Here is a 23,741-nt window from a genome sequence, read left to right as displayed (position 1 = left end):
TTGAAAAAATCAAAACCAACTATGAATTTATCCTATTAACAAGTATTGTCTGTGTTCAAAAGCTATTAAAAACACACCATTAAGCCACACCTTTGCACTGGGTGACATGTTACTTCAGTTTAGTTTGAGTCAAACCTGCATAGACCGCTGCTGCTGCCACAAGTACTAGTTTATCAAATATGTATTATTTCACGGCTGAAAGTAGATCCCAGCAAATGCACTATTTACTCCTGTTTGAGCAATATTTGCTGAAAACTACAGTGCCCAGCTGTTTTGGGAAATTATTTAACCTTTTTTAGAAATGAAACTACTTTTAAAGATTTACATCCTCACTAGGGTTTGGGGCTACAGACAGAGTAGGAAAGTTGGAAATTATTGAGAGATGGCCTAATGCTTTGTTGGTTTTATTTTTTCATGGAATATAGAATATCATGAGCCTTATCCCTTGATGTAATCATAAACACACATGCGCACGCAAGTAGCAGATGTTACAGCACAATTGGACTGAGCCTGTTGGTCAGGATGTGAAGGAAGGTGATGGGTGCAGAGGAAGGGTAACTGTTCCAGAGATTTAACAGGAAATTCTCTCCAGTTTGACCCCATTGTCTCCCATCTGACAGGATGAGATGGGGCAACATGTGACCTATAACATTTAACATGTGGTGGTCAGCATGTGTTTTTGCTGGTGCTTGATTACTTTAGCTCGACAGATTTTTCTATTTTCATCAAACACTTAACAAAATGGGTTTATTTTTTTTTACCCCATGTATTCAAACAGCTGAGAAACAACTAAATTTGGATGTTTTTGTTTCATCACTAGTGTGATAAATGTGATAACAGACTCTCTTCGGAGGCACACTGCTGCTGCATGTGACTTATAGGTTTTTCCAAACAATATAATCTGCTTCACAACATGTCCAATGTGACCTTTGGCTACACACTCACCTCATTTCATTTCAGCACATTGAAATAAAACCTGAACAAATGATGCACTTTTACATAAAGAATTCTGTTTATTATTTGATATATATATCATATGCATCTTCATATAATAGTTCTAATACCAGTAAGTCAAAAATAATAATCATATTATATTTATATATATAGATATATAGAAAACTAATCCAATAATCTACTTTTTACTTGGACTTTACTTCCTTGTAAAAAACAACATGGAGAAACATATAATCTTCCCCCCAGCTTCAATATAGGCGCTTTGAGGGTGCAAAGAAGATAATACAAAAAAGAAAATTACACCTGAACATTGCATCTTATAGAACTAGAACATCTGTCAGCAGCTAGTAATGTTGACCATCTTGGTTTAAGACACAGGAAGAGTTTTCTTTTTTCTCTGCTAGAACATCTTTGACAAGTATCTTTTTTGTTTTGTTTTTAACTTTAGTTGAAATGGCTGAAAGAGGACGGCAAGTAATGTGATCAGCTGGATTCGAGTTTGGAGACTGAGAGACAGAACATTAGATTACACCAGTCTCATTACACACTTTGGAGATGATGAATATCAGAAGATGGAGGAGAGGAGGGGGAGACAGGAAAAACGGGGACCTTCAAAAACAGAGAGGCAAGGTGAGGGAAATAAGAGAGAGGAAGAGGGATAAGTGTGGGAAAAATAATTAAGGTTTAGAACAGCGGGGTATAGAAAGTTTCATTTATGTGCTTCTCCACCAATGATCTACATTTGTAAACAGAGGGTAGCGACACAAACAGTGCAGAGTCCTCTCAGTCTCCTTTTAATGATGCCCAGCGTCTCTCCCTTTCTCTGGGTGCTGTCCAGGAGGTAGCCGTGTCACAGTTGGCAGGGAGAGATTTCCACTCTAATCCACTTATCTGCGGCAGTCTTCACGAGTTTTACCAACCGTACTAAAAGCATTCCCCCCAAAACTCCCCTCCCCTCAAAACTCTCGATATGTAGAAATAAAAACATGGAGGCAGGCTGTTTCAGGGCTGTGGACATGGATGAGGCCATGGACAGACCATCTGGAGCCGTGGAGGGTTGCGCCCAAGGGGCCCTCGTGTCTGTTCAGGCCAGAGACGCAGGAGGGCTGTACCACTGCGACCTCCCCCCACCTCCTCCCTTTGAGGAGCCTGGCTGGCCAAGTTGGGGTCAAGAGGAGGCATCAAAACTGTACAGGAAAGGAAGAAGAAGAAGAAGAAATGTTGTATTAAATACTGTATGATTTTGGGGGACATTCTTTATCCTTGACTGATTTTATACACGCAATTCAGAGACACTAAGGTTTTGATTTTACTGCAGTGTATAGCATTTAAGCATACTTCTAAGTTATGAAGAAAGTACACTAACATGAACCAAAGAGCACACAAATGTGATAACTAATGGCTTAAAGGTGTACTGTGTAGAATTTAGTGGCATCTAGTGGAACAGACATGGCATAAATATTGGCAGAAAGGGAATATAATATTCATAAGTATGTTTTCATTAGTGTATAATCACCTGAAAATAAGAATTATTGTTTTTCCGTTACCTTGAGCCCTTTATATCATAGGGAGCAGTTCCTCTTTCACAGCCCACCACCATGTTTCTACAGTAGCCCAGAATGGACAAACCAAATGCTGTCTCTAGAGAGGGCCTTTCGTGTTTTTTGTGAGTTTTGTGGCAGCTGCAGGTTCTACTTAACGCTTGGAAGGGAAAGGGGAGGGGAGGGGTATTCAGTTGGTTGCAATCTGCAACCTCACCACTAGGTGCCACTAAATCCTACACACTGGTCCTTTAATTAATGGTTAATAATTTGTATATTCATTCTTTACAGATCAGTGGGTCATAAAAGGGTTATGAGCATCTCACTTTCTAATAAAACATCACGTCTGCAGTTATAAAGGTTAGGTTCTATGTTATTAATACTGTAGCACTTTGAGTTTCACTATGAATGAAAAGTGCAGTACGAATTAAATGTATTATTATTATTAAGTCATTAATGAAGGGTGGATTTTTTAATAAACTAGCAATTCTGCAACTGGTCAGAAGGCAAGTAAGTCAGTTGTCACAAACTGCATTTCCAAAGGTGCTATTTGTTTTGATTTATACCCAAACTCTGTCATTGTTTTTCTGTTGCAGCAAAAACTGAAGAAAGAACTGGCAAATCCATGATTTCATAGACAGTGAAGAATCTTTGAGTGATTTTTTGTTTGTGCTTGGATTAAAACGGGTATTTCAAGAAGAGGTTCATGTGATAGTGGTATTAAATTAACGTGTTGTTTCAAGTTTACTGTACTAGTGTAGGGAAAATTAAATTGGGATTACACATTTCATTTAATAGCCTTCATGGGATGAAATCAGGCATTCATGTCGACCATTCTTGTATGTACTTTTGCTGGATAATTGCTTGCAAAGTAACAGGGCTACAGTGAAATTTGCATGGCAATGCATTACTCTGGAAACATTACTCAACTTCATGGTGATAAATACTCAATGATTAGCAATACAAACAGATATGAATCCTGCCTAATTCTACTTTTTCACAGCACACATTTTGACTTGAAAAGCACAGGTGTTACTAATTGCATTAAGGGTGGTTCCGCTCTATTCAAGTGTCCTAGTAAGCCACACAGTGTGACGGTGTGACAGTGAGCCAGGGACCCTGAAACTCAAGCAGCTAAGTGGAATTCAGTTTGTCATTAACTTTATTATTTACACCTGCTTTTTCTACTGTGAAAAAGACCTATTCACCTGTGTTCTCTTACCAGATTTATTAATCATTAATAAATCCACTAGTTACAACTTGCTATGTCATCTCATAGATAGATAGATAGATAGATAGATTGATAGATAGATAGATGGAACAGACAGACAAACAAATAGGTGCAAGAATCTATGGAAAGAAGCAAATGAAAGGAACAGAGAGAGTTTGAGTGTAAGATGTTCATCACTGCAGGCTTTTGTGTTGCTTATCAGTGACAGATCCTTTTGTTCCCGCCTGCGTCTGTCTCCAATACAGCAGAGAGCTGTGGGACCTGACTTCAGTCTACATTGTTAAGCACCATCCTTGTTGCTTCTCTCTAAGCTCACAAATCATCTACTGACATAAAGTGCACTTTCTTCTTTTCCTCACCTGAGTCATTGATATTTGTGTATGAGGTAAGTGGCCTGAAAATGCAAAGACATAGAGGGATTGATGGAAAAGGAGGAAGAAAACGTCACAACATAGGAGAGGGAGAACGTCCATGGGAATGTGTGTGAATCATGCCTGTGATTATACGTTGTGTGTGTGTGTGGGTGCTTTCTGCGACAGGAGCTGCCGACTATCCTCTGGGGGAAGGTACGTCTTGTCTTGCCATCATTAAATATTAACATAGCCATCTCGCCCTCCCACTGGGGCCTGATTGAAGATGTAGGATATGGTACAAAGGGACAGGATAGGGTCACCTCTAACACTGTAGTCTCACTGTAAACCCACTGTGATTACACCTGGGCCAGACCAAGCATGCAAACACATTACTCATCTGGAGCACTGGACTAACTCATAGAACGACCCTGCAATGACACAGGATCACAACACAATACAAGTCAGAGATATTTTGTTGATTATCTAATGATTAACTAGAGAACAGAATGAAAATACTCTAATATTTCACACATTCCGGACTAAGACATTTCTAAATGTCATTATTTAAGGTAAATACCTTCCCATCTAACTAATAAACGCAAATAGAGACTCCAGCTGAAGGAAGCACACTGTATGGTAAAGTAGAATAATTGGAGCTAATTACAGGATTATGGGCCCTTGTGGAAAGAACGGAAAATGACCTTCATTGACTGTTCTTCTTCTTTCGAAGACTCTAATTAACACAAAAGCAGCTTATAAAAAAGACACAAGGTAGAGAGAGGTTCTTACCTGTCCCATAGCTTGACATTTCTACAGTTGTTGGTGCAGCAGCCAGCTGATATCAAAGCTGTGACAAAGAGAAAGGGAGAAAGAAGAAGGGAGAGGAAGCAAGAGGGGGGGAGAGAGACAGAGGGTTTTAAATGTGTTGTTTTGACAAGAGAAGAGCGCCTCATTAATCCAATGATTTAGAGCTGACGTCTGTCTGTTTAGACTGCCAAAACAAGGGAAAATGGCTCATAAATAAAACATGATGATGAAGTACTATCAGTTTTTATCAGAGAAATATATGTAAAGGAAGTACTGGGAATATGTTTGTTATTGTGCCCAGAAAAACCAACTGAACCATATTCAAACGACTGGTTTGACATTTTGGGATATACGCCGAGAGTTAGATGAGAAGATCAATACTACTTTCATGTCTGTGCGTTAAGGAGCTAGAGCTGTGAGGCGATTAGCTTAATGTTTTTTTTAACGTTAGCATAAAGACTGGAAGCAGCTTGGCTCTGTCTTACGTTTAAAAATCTGTCTACCAACACTTCTAAAATTCACTAATTAACAAATCATATCTCATTTCTTTATTCTGTAGTCAAGCTGAATGTTAGAATAATAATATGTTGTTTTAGGGGGAACTATGTGTAACTTTTTCTTGACAAACAACAGTTCTGCTGTCCAATGACTGCCTGACAATCTCACAGTGACAATGTTTCAGAAAGTTATTGCTCCCAGGAGTTACAACACAAATGATCCTTTTCTAGACTTCTTTGAAACAAAAGAGATACAACGGGTTAATGAATGAGCTTTAGAGGTGTTCCTAAGCATATTTTAAAACTTTGAACAAAGCTAGGCTGTTGCCCCATGCTTCCAGTTAATGCTAAACTAAGCTAATCACCTCCCGCCTCTAGCTCCATACTTGGTTCATACACGGAAGTGGTATCGATGTTCTCTGACTCTAACTCTCTAAATAACACAACTTCCCAAAATGTCAAACTATTTCATTTAATGTATCTTTTATAATATTCTTCTATGAACTCAAAACATTGTGCAATATAAGAAAGTATATTGATTGGATACGTTTTCAGAATTCATTGAAAGACACAATGTATTCAAAAGGTGCTTCAGGTCCATGGCCGCCACTTTATGTTGCATTGTATGGAACAGCATTTACAGCTTTTTCACATTCTCTCATCGTCTGTTTCAATCTCAGCTGCAATGGTGCAAGTGACAGCGAGCAGAGCAGCAGCAACCTTCACAGGCTAGTTAAATGTGAATCTGCTGAGGCGCACACACATGCACACACATAGGCAGACTGATTTATCGAGACCTTTATCATGGAGTGTATCAAATCCAGGACTGAACAAATTAAGTGAAACAATGACAGGAGACAGAGGCAGCCAGTGAGATGGAGAAACTAGGGATTTTTTTGTGGACAGTATAGTCCACTGTAAAAGTTCAGTCATGCTCTCTCACACCCAGCCTGACAAGTGTAAAGCATCACACTATTCAACTTAACTCTACTGTTCTTAAAATGCAAATCAAGCCCTTGACTCTATCTTGACATCTTTGACCAAAGATCTTTGACCAAAGATTCCTTTACTGCTTTATTTCTGCTTCTCAGGAGAAACACTGCTGTCAAATAAAATGGTGTTCATCTAATTGCTTTAAAGTACAGAAAAATATCTTCCCTCATACTTTACTATGTCCAGTTTGGGTTACAACTTTTGGGTTTGTGAAAGATGTGGAAAAATGCCTTTTCCTTAAGCAGTCCAAGCTTTAAAAAATGCTATCCCTCTTTACCTCCTTTGCCCTTCAAAACAATTCTTTTATCCTTGCTCTCCTGCTTGATCTCTCTCTCTCTTTCTTTCCTTTTTCCTCCAATGGTTTCTCCCCATGAGTCCTCCCCATAATCATGTTTTCAGCACATTTCCTCTCCTTGGCACGCTAACATCTCACATTAAAGATTCATAGCGCTCTTGTGACCGCAGAGTTCTGCGAAAGATTCCAGTAGCCACCTTCACTACGTTCCCTGCCCCACTCTGTTTATCTTCGCGGGGGAGGGGAGGAAGGGGGGTGAGGCAAGACTGCACAGAAAGGTATGAAAACTCCTTTAAAGAGTCGGGGGGATGCAGCGGTGGGCGGGAGGGTGTTTTCATTTGGAGGTCAGGGTGTGTAGAATGGGATTGATTTCACGGCTAAAGCAGAGAGTAAATACACAAGTAAATACACGATCATATGCATCTCACTTCCTCCTAACACACAAACACAAACGATCACACAGAGGGTCTGCAGGAAGTATAGCTGATAGCTATTTAGATGGTACATTTAAAAGCATAACTTTGTCTGAACATGCTCTGATGGATCGATACAAACATAGAGTGGTCTAGCAATGATATCCCAGCAGTTTTAGAATGATGCCAGAGAGCATTCATCAATTCTAGCATTTGAGAATGAGATGATCCTTATAAATCAGCCCTAAAATTATATTGGTTATAAATTATGTTGGTTATATTAACACAAAAATTAGGCCAAGAATCCATAATACAATGTGATTCGTTCCAGATGTGTTCCAGATGAATTTTCATAACAAACACAGGGTCGGCGCCCCTCTCTTCTTGAGCTCAAAAATTTGTCTGGGATGTCCAGAATAATTTTCAAACATACTTGATATTTTCATTCACTGTGATAGAGCACGTTGGGTGGAAAGGGTTAGTGGAAATCGATTTGTTAGATATGCGTTACTGCAAAGGAGAAGACTACTGAGCCAACTTCCTTTAAACAATTACTGCAGTGTCTGAAAACAGTGGAGCAAACAGTCGCCCTGTGCTAACCAGTGTGAACACAGTTCTTGCAGTCTGCATGTTTTAGCACCAAAGACTTGATGTGTAGTTACATTGCTGAGAAGGTGCACGCCAGCTCCATGTATAGGCTCCTTAGGTAACACACAACCATATGTTTAGCTTAGCACAGTAACACAAACTACAGACTCTAAACGGAACGCTACAATGTGCAAGACGAAGGTCATGTGACCAACAGGAATATCCGAGCTAACGAAACCACAAATCTGCTAGCATGTTTGCTGCTGACTGAGCACTATTCAATGTGCGAGCTATTAGCCTACAACGTTATCTAACAGACAATACTGACTGTGTGGGTTTGACAATGTTAAATGTTATGATTAACATAATGTTACAATGTTATGATAAATATAAAACTGTAATACAGAAATAGGAAAGTATATTGAAGAGATCCTTAAATTTGTTTTTTCAAAATCCCAAATTATGTTGCATGAATATTAATTTATTAATTTACATTGAATATACATTTAAAAATTTTTGCATTGTCCGTCCATCACGTGACCTCTCGCTTCCATACACAGACGAGCTACAGGAAGTGTAGCTAGCTATTTAGATGGTACATTTGAAAACACGACTTTGAAAATGGATCAATACAAACATAGAATCGTCTAGCAATGACATCCACAAAGTTTTTGAATGTGGTTTTGGATTAATGGCGGAGGTTTAAAACATGAATTTATTGTAGGTTATATAATGTGCAAAATGAACATTAGGTCCCTCTACACAATGTGATTAGTTCCAGATGCATTCCAGATGAATTTTCATAATAAACACATGTCAGCGAGGCCTTGTCATCACCCTGCTGTATGAAGGTTGGCGCCCCTCTGTTCCTGAACTCATTACCTTGTCTGGGACGTCCAGATCAGTTTCAAACATGCTTGATATTTTTGTCTCATTGCATTTTTGTTTGTGTCAGTCTGGCTAACAGTATGGCTGCTCTGTACATCCTAGTATGGACAACTGTGACAGTTACAGTTTGAAAGTAATCACACAAAGACAATTCAAAGTGGACAGTTGACAGCACAGAAAATACGGCAGAAGGAGAAACACACAGCAAACAATACAGTTTCTTGTTCGGTTCTCTTGGTTCTGGGTCTTAGGACTCAAACCTCGGCTGCTCAAGCACAAGAACAATTAGCTTAAATGGATTTGCTGTCCCAAGGTCGGCAGTCACACACACACACACACACACAGGTCACAAGATTACAAACTCCTGTCTTGTGATCGAACAGTCTGATTAACACACACCAACCATGTGCCAAAATCCAGAGAATCCATTTAAAGTGAACTTGATCAATGTCTAATGTAACTTGCTCTTTCTGAATTCTAACCAGCGTCTGTGACCTCTTCAAGGAGAGTTATAAAGTGAGAAAAACATACAGCACGCTTGGATGGTGTTTGTTGATTTAGTTATGGGCAGAGCGTTAAAACCAAAATTGGATTTAACAGGATGTGAGAGATGTGTAGAGGGAAGGGGCTTTGGTGTGGGTCAGAGCAAGAGTATATAGATAATGTGATTACTCCAGAATAATGTGGGGCTTAAGCTCTCTTAAATTCCACCTCTGTCCAGCAGAGCTCAAGAGAAAGGCTCTAAATTTCCCCACAAATAGATCTAGAGAGATTGGCTTGGGAGATGCTGCTCCCACACTGAATAAAACATTGCTCGGGATGGGGGAACCCTTTTCCCTTTGCAGCCAGACACCATTTATTAACACTATAAAACTCATAATCTCACAGTTCATATAAGAGACTCAAACAGTTTTAAGGTTTTTAGGTGTTAACAAAATTAGAACTCTTTATTTTTGATGAAAATAGCTGAAACAAGTTTTAAGAAATGACTCATGGGGCTGGATCTGAGTAATAAAAATAAAGCAGATCTGAAATTTTTTATGAATGACTGCGGTGTATCAGTATAATTTGTCAAAATAGGTAATCAAATTGTTATTGATGTCTGAATCTAGCCAGTAAACACATAAACCTGCTCTCCACAGGGCGGCTCATCTCTCAGTCCTCTTTGATCTGTCCCCCCCCCCCTCGCTGTCCTTCTCTCAACTTACAGGATCAATGCAAGGTAATTTCACATGGCTATTCCCTCAGATCTCCTAAAAATCTGCCGCATAAATTATTCAGGCTGGCTGGGCAGGAAAGCCTGTGGAGATGCATGGTAGATCAGTGACCTTCCATTTAGCTAGCTGTCAGTCAGACAATCAGAAACACAGACAGTCAGACAGTCAGTCAGTCAGTCAGCGAGGCTGCCTGGCAGGAGAGCTACTTAGCTTAACGTCCCTCAAGCAGGCAGCTGCAGTCAGTGCTGTTACTGTATTGACAATGCTGGAGCATGAGGGTAGGTTCTGAATGCATAATGCCAAGGTTATTTGTGGCCATAACACATACACCATGTGGAAACAATATGCAGGATATTTATGAAGTCAGTATTTGGTCAGTGGCTCGCACACAAAGTTCCTGTCTTGTCAGGCCAGACTTCCAAGTTGATTCCACTTGAGGTCTGGGGAGTTTCATCTCCATCTTTTGTCATTTCTGCTGAACTAGACTGTGGCAACAACAAGCTGTTGTGGCTCTATGCATGAGCTGTCCCTCAGCGCTGGAGAGACTGTAGTGGTCTGTCTGTCTTCTTCACACCAATAAAATCACATTCAATAGAAACTTGTTTGTACCAAACAAAGGGTTTGGCCATTCAGAGAAGTCATTTCCAGAGGCTTCAAACTCACTAACAAAATGGCCGCATGAGGATTTTAGAAGCTCTCACTATTAAGTTTTTATATTCTAATCTTTTTAGGTTTTGTTTTTTTATATATCTTCTTGATACCATTTAAAGCTACATAACATTAGGCAGTGCATCATTTCAAATTGAGCATTTTACTTGCATCACTTGTACACTGAGAAAAAACATGCCATGCACATAGTCATTACATTTTTGTATAGCTGCATAGTCAATGCTACAAAAGGAAATGTTGCAAAGTTGCATCAAGGCTTCTAATGGCAGTGAGAGATAACAGCTTGAACTTCAGTACCCATAACTCATGTTTTGCAACATTAAAGGAATAAGGATTGAAAAGTTCATCTTCATTTGTTCTTTGTTGCTCTTCTTTCCTCTTCTTTTACATTTTAGGCTGATAATGACGGTCTATTTTCACAGAAATCCTGCCTAGTCTTGCTTTAATGACATTTTAATTAATCTCTCCATTTGTTGTCACATTAGACTATGCAGAGTGTAAAAACACAGCAATAAGAGAGCGAAAAATGCCACGCTGCTGTAATTAATGCTAAGTGTCTTCCGACTACTGCGTAAGCGTTATTATGAGGTGAGTGATGGCAGCAGGTACCAACGGCAAATAACTTCAAGCTCTGATGTCTGCAGTGTGGCTCACTGTGAGGCTGAAGTAGACTGTGGAGAGATGAGAGCGTGAAACTCACTGGAGTAGAGCTGGATAATTGGAGCCCTGTAGGCTGATTGAGCCTACAAGCGCTGCACGTGTTTGTGTGTGTGTGTGTGTGTGTGTGTGTGTGTGTGTGTGTTTGTGTGTGTTGTGTATTGTGCTGTCCTTTTGCCTTTGTGATCTCAGGGACATATACTGACATATACACATCTACAACTAAAGGGAGTGCATGCAACCATATGCAAACTCATACGTGGACTATAGACTATAGTCACATTTTGAATATTCCAAGGAATTCTTATGTTTTGTAGTAATCGTACGCATGCTCGTCTAGCTTGATGGAATGTAAAATATTTGTTTTGTATTGTGTAACTCAAAAATCAACCTCTGTAAGATTCATATTTAAACAAAAGAGATCAACAGAACAAGAAAAAAAAAACACTGTCAGAAATATGTATATAAGCAGCTGTCACAACGCCGCCCCTTAACTCTTCTTCTGTTGCTTTTGTCCTCCGTTTTCACGCTCCACATCTGCTGTTAAGTTGTATTGGTGTGGTATGTATTCTGCTTTGACTCTCAAAGGTAAATTAAATATTCAAGTAGACATTTGCAAGATAAACTGCTGTTGTCCTATTTTAACATGTCACCACCCATCACTCCCCAGTGCTAATGAATAATATAACAGGCCGGGCGTAGCGTGTAGAAGATAGTGTTGTGTGTGTGTGTGGCTCACATCATGGGTGGGGACGAGATACAATATTGGACATTTACCAGCTGAGAATGATGTTGGAGTTAAGTCAACCCATAATTCTTTGCCTCTTCATCTAGCTCTTTCTCAACTCCCACAAGCCTTGCTGACCCACGTCCCGGGACTGAAACTTGTTTACACTTTCTCATTTTGTCCCTCCTCTCCCTAATGAAAACAACACTCATCCTTTCTGTAGTTGTGTTAAAAAGTCCTTTGTATTTAGATAGAAGGTATTGCATCAGATACAAAAAAACTACTTAGCTTCAGAACAATGCAATGATGCACTGAAATTTAGGTACTTTAAAGCCTGAAGGATGAGCTGACATTAACACTGATAGAAAAAGTCTTCAGGGTTACATCTAGGTGTGGACAGGAATTTGCATTCCTCTGTCTCACAGCTCTTCTCACAGTGAAAATAAGATTTTAGCACTCTGTTATACAGGGTAAAATGATTTAATCCCTTGAATACAACTAGAGTGTTGAGATATATCACTTTTTGCTGTATTTTTACCTTTAATGCATCATTTTGTATTAGAGAAAGTAGAGAAACTGACAATCTACTGCAAATTTCCCTCAATTACATGTTTTACCTGCATCTGAAGCTCTCACGAAGCCAGAATAAAGAGGTAATTAAATGAACATTTTGCTGTAACAGTAAAGGAAATGAGCCAGTCAGTCTGGAGCAGTGGGGGGTAATGAAATTGATTTCAATATCTCTGAGAGGAAATCTCACAGACTGAAAGACATTGCTGAAAGAGAACTAGTGAGAGATAATGATATAAATATAATGATAGTGGTGCCAATCATGTCATGTTGGTAGGATCAGTCCAACGGCTGTAACAGGAGCTGCAACACTGCCATGTTGTCATTCTCAGCAGGAAAAACATTAGATCAAATGCACATTATGCACAATATGGGCAGGAGATACATTTATGCCCCAGGAAATGGATAACTACATCCTGGGTGTTGTGAGAGGGAGGGATACTAATGTTGTCAGCTGCAGCGGTTTTGACGTGTTATGTTATGAAATGTTATCTCACTTTCTGGCTCTTACTTGATGGTGGGCATGTTAAGACTATCACACTGATGGCGGCAGCAATGTGATAGTTGCAATATCACTACTACTAGACCAACTGCACAAGAAACAGGCACCCCAGACAAGATAGCTGACCAATAAAACAAGACCATGTCCTATTTGAAAGAAGAAATGACACATTCTTCGTCTTACGAAGTAAAAGTTAAATTCATAAGTATAAAATGCACCATTGCTCAGTTCAACAGAGCCAGGGGTTTTTGCTAAAACCACCTCACTTGGTCTGGTATGATCAGTAGCATCTGGTGATGTTAGTAAACTTAAAACCCTTTCCAGATATGAATACCTAACATTGCTGTCTTCGTCTGTTATAGTAATGGCTTTTGCCAAGATAGGTGTCTGTTACATAAATGTTTGTTACGCCTTTAGTAAGACATGACAGGACTTGCACACTGTACATGATGCACTCAGCTACATCTGTCCAGCTCCACTCTCCTCCTGCACTCCCACCTGCTCATCTGATACCCTCACACTGCCAGCACTCAGCACGACACACAGCTACAGCCGAAGTAAATGTAACGTAGCTAAAAGTGGTTACTGCTGGTGACTTTGGGACCGACAGAGGTTCCCTCAGGCCCAGTCCTGCCCTCGTACATGGCAGCCACTCAACTTCCAGTTAATTACCTGGCCTAGCAAGCTAATTTCCTCTCAGCTCACTGGGCTGTTCCCCATTGGCACGACAAAGACTGTTCTCCATTCCACTGGGTTTGCGTGTCTACCGGATGACTGGGGCTAGTGTGGAACATTTGTCGCATACCTCTGGGGTTTGGGCTGGAGCGACGCTAGTACACGCTAAGCAGCCACCTTCATAACTCACACAGCTACTTAGGAGCTGCTGGCGGGGGGAAAATGTTTGGGAGCATCCGATAACGGTTAACTGCTAAACATGTTCATGAATTCTGAATGAGTGATATGTTTCCACTTTTTTTCTAGACATACATCAATGCTGCATCCTCATAATATTGGAAATGCTATATCTGCAGTACCATTCTCCTTACCTCTCCCTGATTTATAATTTAGCTTGCCAAAACATTTTTTTGTTCTCTTCTTGGAGACATTTCACACTTCATTTCCTGTTGACATTACTGTTGTCTGGAGTTTGTTTGAGCTTCCAGAATGAACCCCCCCTCCCCAAAAAAAGTCTTCATTGTCTGAGTACAACACAGCAAAGAGGCAATATGCTGTATGTCTGTGTGCTCCATCCAAGAGGAGCAAGCTAAAAAGAGATGAAGCTGACGGCGGCGCGATTAAAAATGACAATGATATGCACCAGAGGTAGATAAACAAAATGCCTAATCATGCACTCCCTGGTTAATGGCTGCTCTGATGGCCTATAGGCAAGGGTGTTTGGGATAATTGGTCTCAGGTGTGATTAGAAAATCAAATGCCATCATAGCATTTAAAAGTAACATTTTCCCCTTTGCGGGGCTGTGATAAAGACATCCACCTCAAGAATCGCATGTCTCTGATGCCCTCAAACTCTAACTATCGCTGGAGTTTTTAACCTGCTCTCATTCCTCTGCTGTTTTACATGATAAAACACATTGAACAGGGAACATTTATAAATTATTTGCAGGAAACTGCATTGACATGGGTTTTAAATAGAGGCTTAGGTGATAAAAACACAGGATTATGTGCCTGAACAAGTCAGTCTACACAACACCATGCCACTTTTGTAAGTTCAGGGAGTAATGAAAGCTAAATCTTCGATAGTTGTGGTACAGATGAGGTTGTCTGGTAATAATACTAATCCATTTGAGTTAGAGAAGCCTAATGCTCCCCCAAATCCTTTCATGCCAAGCAGCTGTGACAAACATTTGAGTTTCTTCATGACGCTTGTGAGACTTCGCAATTTGTCAAGGGGAGGCTTTCCATCCATCGCCTTGGCAGACAAGTGAGAAAGAAGAGGACCGAGCGGAGTCAGAGGAAGAGAAGAATGAGCGAGGAAGACAGGGACAGGGAGGGAAGGAGGGGGGAAAAAAGAGCCAGTAATCCACTCAAATACTTCCTCAACCCTCATCTTCCCTCAGCTCAGCCTGGCAAACAGTACACCCTCCAGCATCCTCCAGAAAGAGAGCTTTGTAATCAGAGTTTTCTCTCTGTCCGACAGCTGGTTGTTCACACTGGCAGCCAATTAGGATGGAAAGAGAGAGAAAGACAGACAGAGAGAGAGAGAGAGAGAGAGAAACAGAGAGACAGAAAGACAGAGAGAGAGAGATAGCCTGCAAATCTCAGTGACAGTGGAGAGGGAGAACATTATCTGCGGCCAAAGCTTCAGTGATGATTTCCTGTTGCACTGACAGGAAGCAGCACTTCTAAACAACAGCCAGAGGAGCTGGATAGTCTGAACTGATGCTCTAATTATAAAGATTAATAGAATCAATGAGACAGCGGGAAGATTCTTGCTAATTTGATCAGATTGCATGCACAAGAATGGAGAAATAAATCATTGAACCATGCTGCCAGTGTTTGTCAAATCTCATTAAGTGTATGAAATCCAATCAAAATACACCAAATGGAGTTCGACATGATTATGCAAAAGTTCAGCAGACACTTCTTAAAGATTCAGTGCACAGTAATGCTAACGGGTCTGTGAGGCTGTACTTAAAGGACCAGTGCGTAAGATTCAGTGGCGTCTAGCAGTGAGGTTGCAGATTGTAATAAACTGAATACCCTGAATACCCCTTTCGTGTTTTTCATAAATTTTGCAGCCACCGTAGATTCTACTACATGCTTGAAAGGGGAGGGGGATGGGAGGGGTATTCATTTGGTTGCAATCTGCAACCTCACCGCTAGAAGCCACTAAATCCTACACACTGGTCCTTTAAGTCATAAACCAAAGTATTGTGCAAATGGATGGATGGAAATTTTGACCTGATGATGGCACTAGATGAAAAGTCAGGGGATCACCAAAGTCAGTAAGACACGTCCTCTGAGGACCGTTAATGTCTTTACAAAATTTGATGAAAATCCATCCAATAGTTGTTGAGATATTTCAGTCACCAAAGCGGTGAACTGACCAATAGACCAACATAATGTTACTACTTTGACTAAAAATATATTTCTTTCATTGCAGAATGGTTGTCTTACACTGCATGTGTGTGTGTGTGCCATTCATTGGCGTCACAAGGGCAGAGGTTCTCCCACACACTTACAGTGTCTTTTTTTCCCCACGAGGCCTTTTTTTTTTTTCTCCTTCCGATCATCTGAGCAGCTTAAGCTAATATGCAGAACTTGTGATTGCTAAAGCAGAAAACATGATTAAGTCTCTCCTCTTTTTGAAAAAGACCCTCTGCAGGGTAGCGATCCTACAGGCTTAGCGAACAGTCACCCTTCCAGTCTGGGTCAGGAGACTACAGTGTTCATGGATGATTATCTGTCACAAAGAGGGAGTCTATGACATGGAAATACAGGCATTTTTGATCTGGGTCACCACTGAACTGAAAGGTGCCATTGTTTACTTGAACAGCTCCATATCACATAGTCTTAGTATGCTTTACAGACCTATTATTTTATAAGTGCGAGGCAATACTTATTGTCATTCAGGAACTTGCACGTCTAATTTGCACTTATTACTGAGAATTCCTGAATTATCTAAATGCCTTTTTAGATTTTCTTGATCATGCATTTTTTAGATGAGAGGGTACGTTTACGCAGGTTTCTCTTCTACTAGCACGTAACTGGACATTTCTGTCATACTTTACAAAGCAAAACTAACAGTACTTTGAGTCATTTTCAGTGTGTTTCTCACAGCTGTAAAAAAACAACTGAATATGTGTGATAAGCCACCCAAAATATGCAACAACACATTGTATTAAGAGGCTACAGAGGTCAGAGTGTTGTTTGCCTTTCATTTTGGATTTTGTCAGGAATTTAAAAGGCCTGAGCTTCTGTACTGTTGAGTGGCACATGAACATGAGACTTTCATTTGTCTGAATAAAACCTACACAGCTACACAGACCCTGGATGGGACATTGTAGCACATGCACCCAAATCACATACACACAGACACACACACAAACAAGCACACATGCAAGTACATAAAAAATGAAATAATACTGTGCAAAGGGCTTAGAGGATAATCCAAGCAAGTGGAGTGTACTACATCGTCACAGGAATTAAATTCCCTCTTCGTCCAAAAAAGGACATGGCAGTAAGGATGGGTCAGTGGATGACACACACGGACACGGCCACAAAGCTGCTCTCTTTACTTCTCTTACCTCACAGAAGGCTTTCTCCATATCTATTCATCTTCCTCACCCTTTTGTTTCTTCATTGCCTGTACTGTGCTGAGTTAAAGTGTTTTTTTGTTTTTTTGTCTATTGTTGTATATCAGCAACAGACAGGCAGTATTTTGTGTGAAATTCTAAAGCAGTTAGTTCAGTATTTGCCCCAGGCAGACACTGAACAAACAAAATCTCCAACCTCCACCCAAAATGTTGATTGCATGTCTTGATCTCACTGTAAATAGCGTGTTGTGACACTTGAAGTTAGTGTCCTTGTCAGGTCAGCGGAGGCATGGTGGCCCTTTGGGGACATGCTCTTGATAGAGATAAACAGCCCTTCTGACAGATAACTAGCCATAATATATATAACTCCATCTCCAGATATAACTCCATCGCAACTCACGCACACTCAAATTTGCTCTCACAAAGGCTTAATGAAGTCTTTATGAACCTGGTTAAAGGCTGTTTGCTGCAAATGTTTCACTCTGAGCTAAGTTCAAAACAGTTATGCCACAGTTGGCAAACCACCAGACTCGAGGGCCAGTGAGTGCCCCTGTGCACTCACAACATTTTCCAATTAAGGATTTTGTGAGGCATTAACGTGGCGTGGCCTTTTGCAGACATCATATGGGTTTCAGGTTACATCAAGATTGAAATCTCTTACAGAGCTACAGAGTGCATGACTGCCATGAGCTAAAATAGAAACAGAATGATGATCCAAATCAAAGTTGTGTGTGTCTTTATAATAATCCGGTGCAATCCATAGAGATTGCAAAATGGCTAGAGAGGCCACGTTTACTACCAGACTGTCATTTCTGAGGCTATAGCGTAGTTCTTAAAGGGGTGCTCCAACAATTTAGTGTTTTAATGTCATAACATTAGGTCACAGGAGACAGATTACATAAATACGGTCATAATTTAAGCAGCAGAGGCTGAATATCCTGATTTTAAATCTGCAGTATGGGCCAAGCCCCAAACACACTTCATTTCCCATCATGCAACTCGGTATTTTCTCTTCATTAGATCAGAGGCTTTCAAACTGTGAGGCACACATGACGCACTGAGTGAGGTGAAAGCAACAAGTGCATGCCAAGTTTATGATTGTCTATTTACAGCTGAATATACAGTACATTTATCAATTCAAATAATCAATAGGCATAAATGACTCATCATTTAGTAACAATAGCACATATTCTCCCATAACCATGGACTTAACGTCATGAGAGGTAACTGAAATCTTTCCCATAAGTGTTAGTTTACTCCGTTCTGTGTAGGATGTTTCTCTTGTAATTTCAGCCTCATATTGCAAAGTCAGGCAGATATTTCACCTTGAGGAATTTGTCCTTTAGCTTATGCCAGCTCTGTGCCACTCAGCACTTTTTTTCCCCCGGACTCCAGAAATCATTATCAGCCACTGTGGGGTATTTAAACAGCAGCCAAGTTGGTACTTTGATATTCCTCTTTCTCTCTGACACCCTTAACTCCCACTGATCTAACTGAGATGGGCATGACTGCAGCAAAAATTCGGGTGGTAATTCGTCGTCTGACAGTTGCATGTGTGTGTTTGTGCAGACAGTTTCACCACAAGCTGACATCTGAGAATGCCTAACTTGAGATGAATCTGTTCGACTTAGATACAGAACACGTAAAATAAATATTTCTGAACCTCTTATTTTCTGTCTCGTCCTGCGAGCCAACTCTCATTCCTCTCGAGACACCAAAAGAATCAATAATGCTGTAAATTTTGCAACAGTCCAAATGAGAGAGAGTATCTCTATTTTCTCAATCACATAAGTGAATTCCAGCTGCGTATCACACAGCAATTCTCCTTTCTAAAATGTTTGAGTTTTTCCAAAGAGTGAACTCCTATCTCCCTTCCTATTTTATCTGACTTCTACAAAGAGAAAACAATGATTTGGCATAACATTAAGACGCTATTGTGTTAAATTTTAGTGTTCAACTTTGTGTAGCTACATGAGTCTGTATTTGTGTTTCGCAACACCTTCCACTGCGTGCAAGAGATGGATTGTGTGCATGAGAAATCACATCCCATCCACACGCACAGACATTAATATGCACATACACGTACCGTTCATGCCATTATAGATGCTCCGATGATGTGGTGACAGCTCATCTCCGGCCGGCCTCCTCTGCCCGTCTCTCACAGGGCTGCCAAACTTCACATGGTCAGGGCTCATACTGTATTGGTGCCTATGAATTTCAGGGCTGCCCCCCTGGATCACACAGCCCTTTTCATGGTGCTCACTGGTCCCTAAATGTGCCTGTCGGGGCTCAGGGCTCCCAGTACTGCTAATGCTGCTCCTGTGGTGCCTCTGATAGAGCTCCCCACTGCCTCCCTGACCCAGGAAGTGCTGCCTCTGGCCCAGAAGGAGATCAGAGCTATGGTGCTTGGGGTGCTGCTCTGGACTGCGTCGGCCCACGTTCCTCCCGTATTTTTCCGGACTTAGGCCCCGCATGACTCGACTGTGGTCAGGCACAGATATGGAGCCGCAGCGGGGTCGGCAGAGCTGGGGCAAGGTGTATGGGTACTCCAGACTTGTACTCCGGTGGCGCCCGGCCGGGTGCTCAGGGCTCGACACCTCCCTGTCTCCTCCTCCTCCTCCTATTCCACTGATGCTGCTACACCTGGGTTTATGCACCAGCTCAGGGCTCCTTTTTTCCCCAGCACTTCCAACTCCACCCACTCCTGCAGCCAGGTGAGGCTGCTTATGGTGAAGGTGATCGGAGCTGTCAGCACTCCCCGCGCTGGAAGTACTGCTCCCGTCCCCCACGTCTCTCATCAGGAGCCCCTGGCCAGGAACCAGCAGCAAACTATTTTGGCTGTCTATGGAGTTGCGGCACCCTCCCATCCCTACACTCCCTCCACCTCCACTTCCTCCGCCACCACCTCCTCCACCTACCACCCCTTTCTCATCATCCAGGAGGAGGCAGAGCTCCTTCAGTTCCAGGTTCTCGCGGATTACCTCCTCCTGTCGAAGCTCCAGCTCCTTGAGTTTCTGGAGATAGAGGGTCACCTCTTTGCGCATGATGCTGGCGCTGTAACGGCCCAGGCGCTGCCACTCCCTGGACACACGCTTGCCTTTCTGGCGGTCATCATCCAGGAAGCAGCATAAATCCCGTAGCTCACGGTTGTCCTCCTGCAGCTTCTGGTTGATGTCCTGAGAGGGAAAAAAGAGAAGAAAAACAACACAGGAAGAGAGATTAGTAAATTTGAGCAATAGGCAGCGACTACAAACATTGCAAATTAAAACATTTCTGATCAGAGCCAGAAAAACACAAATGTGCTTTTGATTTACAAATCAAAATAGTTTTTCTTTTATTAATTGTATTCCAAAGTAAATCACTGCACCCATTGTCCAATTTCAATCCATTTCACTGCTCTTTTACTGTAGATATCAGTCAAACGCTGTATGCAATCATAATGAAATGAAATCCTAATCCTCTCTCTCTCTCCCATAAAAGCACTGACTCACTGTGTACCATTCATTGTGAAGTACGTAATGTAGATTAGAATGCTCTGTAGGAAACGGAGAGGCCACACACAGAAATAAGACTAGGTTGGGGCAACAAAATCACATGCCCTGAACCTTTTAGACCAAGCAGCATTTCCTTAAACATACCCTCTTCACCTCCAAAAGAGCTCCCTCTTTCCTCATCTATCATTGTATAACGATTCAACTCTCCCTCATGCATCTTCCCTCTCCTGCTCTCTCCCTCTCTCACCCTCCAGCTCTTTCCTGTGTAATTAGGCAGCTTGGATGGGTGGAGAGGTGATGAGGTCTCCAAGAAAGGCAAGTGATCCCCATGTGCTTCATCTGAAGCTATACCTCAGGCTAGTCTCAGCTTTAACTGTAAACATTGTAGACATTGTGCCATAGTTCTCTCATTAGTAGTACAGAAAATTAAGGCAGTGGGTAAGGGTTACTGAAGAGGAGAATGCTTTCAAAACAATGCCATATTGTTCTAAAGGCAAAGTGCACTGCACATGCTGTAGATTTAGGAGCAGGGATTTTCTAGGAATGTAAGGTGTGTGCGGCTGGATTGCCAGAGACTGATTTGGATGCCAGATTTGAGATCTGGGATATAGACACAGCTGTTTTGGGTGGAGACAGAGGGACATGGCCCCCTCCTTTAATATTAGGAGAATTACTTTCTGCTTCATTGGTTTGTATTTTACTCCTACTTACTCTGTGTTTTAAAGGCACATTTTGTCAATAGTTTTGGTCACAAGTGCAAACATCCCTTCCCTAGTAAATAAACTCTTCTTGAATTCCTGAATTCACTACCTCCCCAGCAAAAGTTTCAATAAAACCTAAGCCTGTGCATGCACATACAGCCTATATATATGCACACACTACATTATACATCCATATCAGGTCCACATACAGGCCTACACAGTGGCACAATGAACTTCAGTGATAACATCCATTCTCACACCATGTTTCTAAACAGCAGAGCATCCCTCCTGCTATGCGCGTTCTCAGGTGCGCTCCAAACCTATGATCTCATCCTTCACCAATGCGCGCCCCCTCACCTTCAGCCCCCTGATCTCGTTCAAGTGCAACTGGAGGCTGCGATTGACCTCTCGGATGAGATTCCCATGGTCCAGAATCACGCTCATCTTGTCGGCCTCAGACCGCCTCAGCCGCCGCACCAGATCCTCCTTGGTCCACTTGAGCAGTTCCTCGTCAGTCAGACCGGAGATGTCCTCCGCCGGACTTTCAGTCTTTGCTATCGACAGCTGGAGCTGGGGCTGGGGCGGCGGAGTCGCTTTCTCCATTGGCACAGCTCCTCCGGCACCGACAAAGGGCAGAAAATACTCAGAGGCTCGTTGACAACCTCTGCTCGCATCCGCTCTCCGGTCGACTTGTGGTAAACGATTACCGTTTGGAAATCAGTCGCATAGTTTGGCCTTTTCTGTTGCTCCCGACACTTCCACTCTCTGCTAGAGCAACAGCTGACGATGCCGGCTGAGTGCGATACAGCGGAGAGGATGCTGTGCTGTCTATCAATGCAACATCCTCACAGCCGAGATGGACTGTGTGCAGCAGCCGACTGACAGTGTGAGTTTTCGTATCGGTTTAATATCCAAATTCAGTCCTGAACGCAGTGAAAGTCGGAAAAGCTTCGGCGGGCAGCCGGGGCGCACACCTGCCGCCTGAAGGTTCAGCACACTGCGAGAGAGAGGAGAGAGTCCGCTGTGCCCCGCAGAAACACACACACATAGAGAGAGGGAGCTTTCTCCCTCACCCTGCCTCTCTAGCTCTCCCTCCTGGGGTTTGTGCATCACCAAAAATATAGCGTGTTTGCAGCGCCATCCAATGTTGAGAAGCTGTAATGATGAATTCAGATTCCCTTGACTTTACCACGGGGAAACACAGGTTTCTCTCGGGTGTCTCCTCCTGCTGACGTGACAGCTACATTGTGTAAATGTGTTGGCACAAGCAGGCCTACATGGTTAGCAGTAATAAGCTATATCAGTCAGTGCAAAGCAGTAGTCTAAAAATTCTAAATTCATTGCTGTTCGTTTTTGTTATTTTAAATTTAAACATAAAGTGTTGTCAGTCCTCTGTAGGATGCCTTTCCATTCTGCTTGTCTTTACTTAAGGACTCAATTACAAACAATGAGCTATAGGCTGCTATAGGGTATTCAGTTTCAAAGAGATGCGCAGTGAAAAGGCACATTGCAGTGGTGATTTCAATCTGAAACTATTGATTGAGTTCATCAGACTTTATCATTAGTCAATGAAATATTACAAAATATAGCCTACTGTGTAATGCGTTTGGACACAGATAGATGATAATGTCCCTGTGTCCAGGTTTGCCGGTTCCAGCACCATGGACAGCTGCAAATGGGGAGCAACAGGGCCTGATGGACATAATGGAGATATAAAACTGTAGGCTACAACGCTGTAGAAATGCAAGTTACTAGTCGCAACTTCAAGAGGAATGTTCCTTTTGAAATAACTGGGAGAAGGCGGGCTATATCTAGTACCTCTCAGTTATCAACTTATTGGCAACTGTGCCTTCTGTATCTTCAGAAATAAAGATTGCCTCTAGCTAGGCTGAGGGGCAAAAAAAGTCAGATTAACTGTTGCATGTGGTGTTACGCTACAACTCAAAATCACACATTTGCCACTTTGCTAAGTTAAATTAAAGCAGAACAGAATAACTGAACATAGGCAAGGCCTCATCACTACAGAATATGTGGTTATACTAGTGCAAATGTGAGAAACCTCTGCAAATTTCAACCAACAACTGGCTGGAATAAGGTTCAGCAATACCACAATAGCTACACAATGTAAAAAAAAACAAAAAAACCCCACATATACCCTGCTACAAACCAAAAGCCTTGCAAAAAGCTGAGTAGTATTTAAGATGATTCGCCTAAATGTTGCCTAGTAGAGTAAAAAGTACAATATCCCCCAGAAATGTAGTGGAATAGAAGTATAAAGAAGCATATGGACTTCTGGAGTGAAGAACAAAGTACATTGTAGTCTCTAATCTTTAGTACAGTAGACTACTTGAACAAACTTTCCTTGCT

General features: G+C 41.7%; 1 protein-coding gene across 1 annotated transcript; it reads right to left on the bottom strand.

The window, feature by feature from the left end:
* Window positions 1-1,031: 1,031 nt before the first annotated feature.
* On the bottom strand, window positions 1,032-22,958 carry ccdc85al (coiled-coil domain containing 85A, like). Its single transcript, XM_042423142.1, has 4 exons — window positions 21,732-22,958; window positions 19,266-20,355; window positions 4,869-4,926; window positions 1,032-2,141 (listed from the first exon to the last, which is right to left on the bottom strand). The coding sequence occupies exons 1-4, from the start codon at window positions 21,975-21,977 to the stop codon at window positions 2,123-2,125; spliced, it is 1,413 nt and encodes a 470-aa protein (XP_042279076.1). The 5' UTR covers window positions 21,978-22,958; the 3' UTR covers window positions 1,032-2,122.
* Between the last annotated feature and the right edge of the window lie 783 nt (window positions 22,959-23,741).

Source organism: Thunnus maccoyii, chromosome 2 (genome assembly GCF_910596095.1).
Source record: "Thunnus maccoyii chromosome 2, fThuMac1.1, whole genome shotgun sequence".
In the NCBI taxonomy this organism is placed as follows: domain Eukaryota; kingdom Metazoa; phylum Chordata; class Actinopteri; order Scombriformes; family Scombridae; genus Thunnus; species Thunnus maccoyii.
Note: the sequence above shows the minus strand (reverse complement) of the source record. Positions and strands in the feature narration are given on the sequence as shown.

What these genes read in the sequence shown, in the direction of transcription:
- ccdc85al (XM_042423142.1), bottom strand. Translation starts at nt 21,977, where the DNA reads ATGGAGAAAGCGACTCCGCCGCCCCAGCCCCAGCTCCAGCTGTCGATA. An exon ending in ACGAGATCAGGGGGCTGAAG is followed by an intron (nt 20,356 to 21,731) that starts GTGAGGGGGCGC and finishes TTTCCCTCTCAG; the next exon opens with GACATCAACCAGAAGCTGCA. An exon ending in CATCTATAATGGCATGAACG is followed by an intron (nt 4,927 to 19,265) that starts GTACGTGTATGT and finishes TCTTTGTCACAG; the next exon opens with CTTTGATATCAGCTGGCTGC.